At 58.4% G+C, this 3,595-nt stretch overlaps 1 protein-coding gene across 1 annotated transcript in view; it reads right to left on the reverse strand.

The window, feature by feature from the left end:
• Positions 1 to 2,440: 2,440 nt before the first annotated feature.
• The window catches only part of LOC102261511 (patr class I histocompatibility antigen, B-2 alpha chain), a 2,162-nt gene continuing 1,007 nt past the window's right edge, over positions 2,441 to 3,595 (reverse strand). The window contains exon 2 of the mRNA XM_005857285.2: positions 2,441 to 3,591. Coding sequence (XP_005857347.1) covers positions 2,543 to 3,591 — 1,049 coding nt within the window. The 3' untranslated portion in view covers positions 2,441 to 2,542. The remainder of the gene's footprint in view (positions 3,592 to 3,595) is intronic.

Raw genomic sequence — 3,595 nt, forward strand, 5'->3', positions numbered from 1 at the left:
ATCTGGCTCTAAATTTCAATCGTTGTACTGTTGATATTTGGCTCTGTTGACTAATGAGTTTGCCGACCACTGGGCTAAGGGCCTTGCTGATTGCCCTGGGTTGACCCTCACATCAACCCACAGGATCATCTCCATACTGTGAGGTCAGCTGACTCATAACCTCAATGACAGCTGCCGTTTTGTGGGGGTTCCGGCAGGGAATCTTGGAGGGGGCATCTTTAGAATTTTTTAAAAATATATATTTTATTGATTTTTTACAGAGAGGAAGGGAGAGGGATAGAGAGTTAGAAACATCAATGAGAGAGAAACATCCATCAGCTGCCTCCTGCACACTCCCTACTGGAGATGTGCCCGCAACCAAGGTACACGCCCTTGACTGGAATCAAACCTGGGACCTTTCAGTCCACAGGCCGACACTCTATCCACTGAGCCAAACCGGGTAGGGCAACATCTTTAGAATTTTGCCCTCCTCCAGGACATGACTCCCGATGCATTAGAATCCAATGGAATCGGGTCCGGGGCAGGCTGACGCAGCCGTGGGCACCTCCATTCCTGTTTAGGTGGTAGAGGTAGCAGCTGTCTGTCCAGGTGAAGGGCAGCATTGACCTCTGCCCTCACAGGCCCCATGACAGAGGATGGGGGAAACTCGAGATCAGGGAGGGCCCCCGAGGGAGGTGGTGGCAGGTGAGCAGTGTGAGAGGGAACGGCGCAGGCCAGCCTGGGGGTGGGCACAGCAGGAGAGGGGTGGCTGAGGTTGAACGGAGCAGACACAGGGGACGAGGCAGGCCATGGTGAGGGGCCACTTTCTCAGCGGGGACAATGAAGCCATTAGAAACGAGTTTTATTTTTTATTTATTTATAAAAATATATCTTTTAAATATTTTTTTATTGATTTCAGAGAGGAAGGGAGAGGGAGATAGAAACATCAATGATGAGAGAAAGCCATTGATCAGCTGCCTCCTTCAGGCCACCACTGGGGATCGAGCCTGAAACCTGGGCATGTGCCCTGACTGGGAATCGAACTGTGACCTCCTGGTTCATAGGTGGATGCTCAGCCTCTGAGCCACGCTGGCCGGGCTAGACTTGAGTGTTTGTTTGTTTGAATTTATTTATTCATTTTTAATATATTTCTATTGATTTCAGAGAGGAAGGGAGAGGGAGAGAGAGACAGAAACATCAATGATGAGAGAGAATCATTGATCGGCTGCCTCCTGCACGCCCCCCACTGGGGATGGAGCCCACAACCCGGGCCTGTGCCCCCAGCCGGAATTGAACCTGGGACCCTTCAGTCCGAAGGCCGACGGTCTACCCACTGAGCCACACCTGCTAGGGCTGGACTTGAGTTTTCATGAGCTTCCTCAGGTCATGGGCCATAAGAAAGGCTGCGGTGGGGACAGTGAGCCCCTGCCTGGCATATTCCCCTTCCCCTCCACGACATGAGGTGTGCTGAGGCTCTGGGGGATCTTCTGACCTCCCGCCTCCCTCCAGCCCCCACGAGTAGAGCATGAGGTCGAGCTGGCCCCACTGCTGCACACCATGGGGTGGGCCTGGTTCATGCAGGAAAGAAACAGGAGAGACCTAGGCTGCTCCCTGTGCCCAGACAGCTCTTCCCACAGACTCTGCCCTCGTGGCTTCGGGCCTTTGGGGTCTGGTAGCTCACGCCCTCCTGCAGAGGTAAGACCCATCACCCCCCACCCCAGCCCCTTTTCCGAGCTCTGGGGCAGGTCGTCCAGGTCCATATGATTCCATTTATTTGTCAGGACTCGCCCTGGGGCAGGAGGAGGAGGGCATAAGGGGCATCCAATCAGGCTACCTCCACCTTCTACCTGGACCCAGGACCCAGGCTCAGGCACGAGGCAGAAAGTGGGCGTCAAGGTCGGATGGGTCTGCTCCCCACCCGACTAGCGAGCCCTCCTCCTGCTTGCACCCCCACACCTGCTTGCACCCCTACTCCTGCTCGCACCTCCCCGCGTCCCAGAGTGCCTTCCAACCCTTTATTTCGGTGCAGCACCTCCAGCCCCGCCCCGCCCAACACAGGGGCATGGCCCGCTGATTGACAGTGCAGGCCCCGCCTCCTCCCCGTCTCTAGGGCGACACTGGAAGCGTACTGAGGCCCAGAGAATCCTCACCGCCCGCTGTCCCTGTGTCTGCGTCTTTTTTTTCTTTCTTGATGCTTCAATTTATTTCCTCTCAGAATTTAGGATCTTCCCCTTTATTTTTTATTTAAAAATATATTTTATCGATTTTTTAAAAATATATTTTATTGATTTTTTACAGAGAGGAAGGGAGAGGGATAGAGAGCCAGAAACATCGATGAGAGAGAAACATCGATTAGCTGCCTCCTGCACACCCCCTACTGGGGATGCACCTCAGAGCACCAGGGAGTAAAGGCAGGAGGGAGGGCCCAGCCCCGCCTCTGCTGGCAGGAGAGTGTGGGGAGCAGGGCGGGGCCAGCCCCCCAATCAGAGGTTCTTGAGTCAGGAAGTGGGAGCGTGAACACATCTCCCATCACCGGGTCCCCACAAGGCAGCCGCCTCACGCTCTATAGAGCTGAGAGAGGCACGTCAGGGCCCTGGGCGCCGCCACTGCTGGCAGCCTGAGCGTAGCTCCCTCCATTTCCACCTGAGCGCCTCCGCCCCCACAGCACAGCTCCGGCCACAGCTCCCAGCAGAACCAGGCCCCCAGCGATGCCCGTGATGATGATGGAGGTCTGAGAAGGCGGCTCCCATCTCAGGGTCAGGGGCTCGGGCAGCCCCTCGTGCTGCACGTGGCACGTGTATCTCTGCTCCTCTCCAGGGGGCACCCCCAGGGCCGCCCACTTCTGGAAGGTGCCGTCCCCCGCAGGCCTGGTCTCCACCAGCTCCATGTCCTGGGTCTGGTCCTCCCCGTCACGCTGCCAGGTCAGGCTGATGTCCGCAGGGTAGAAGCCCAGCGCCCAGCACCTCAGGGTGACCTCACGGGCAGAGACGGGGTGCCGGGTCACGTGAGCCTTGGGAGGGTCTGCGCGCTGCAGGGTCTCCTTCCCTTTGTCCAGGTACATGAGCAGCGACTCCACACACAGGCCCTCCAGGTAGCTCCTCTTTTTCTCTGCCTCGCCCGTCGCCTCCCACTTGCGCTTCGTGATCTGAGCCGCCATGTCGGCCGCGGCCCAGGAGGTCAGGTCCTCGTTCAGGGCGATGTAGTCGGCGCCGTCGTAGGCGTATTGCTCGTACCCGCGGAGGAGGAGCCCGTCGGGGCCCACGTCGCAGCCAGACATCCTCTGGAAGGTGTGAGGCCCGTCCTCGCTCTGGTTGTAGTAGCCGCGCAGGTTCTGCAGTCCCACTCGATAAATCTGTGCGGTTTCCTTGTTGACCTGGGTGTGCCAGTCCCAATACCCCGGGTACACCCGCTCCACCCACGGCTGCTGCATCCACGGCGCCCGCGGCTCTGCCCTCGGATTCAGGGCGTCGCTGTCGAACCGCACGAACTGCGTGTCGTCCACGTAGCCGACGGAGAGGAAGCGGGGCTCCTGGCGGCCGGGCAGGGACACGGCGGTGAAGAAATACCTCAGGGAGTGGGGGCCTGGGGGGCGGACGGAGGGCAGGGCCGGGGCTGG

The sequence above is a fragment of the Myotis brandtii genome, unplaced genomic scaffold (genome assembly GCF_000412655.1).
Source record: "Myotis brandtii unplaced genomic scaffold, ASM41265v1 scaffold1094, whole genome shotgun sequence".
NCBI classification, from domain to species: Eukaryota; Metazoa; Chordata; class Mammalia; order Chiroptera; family Vespertilionidae; genus Myotis; species Myotis brandtii.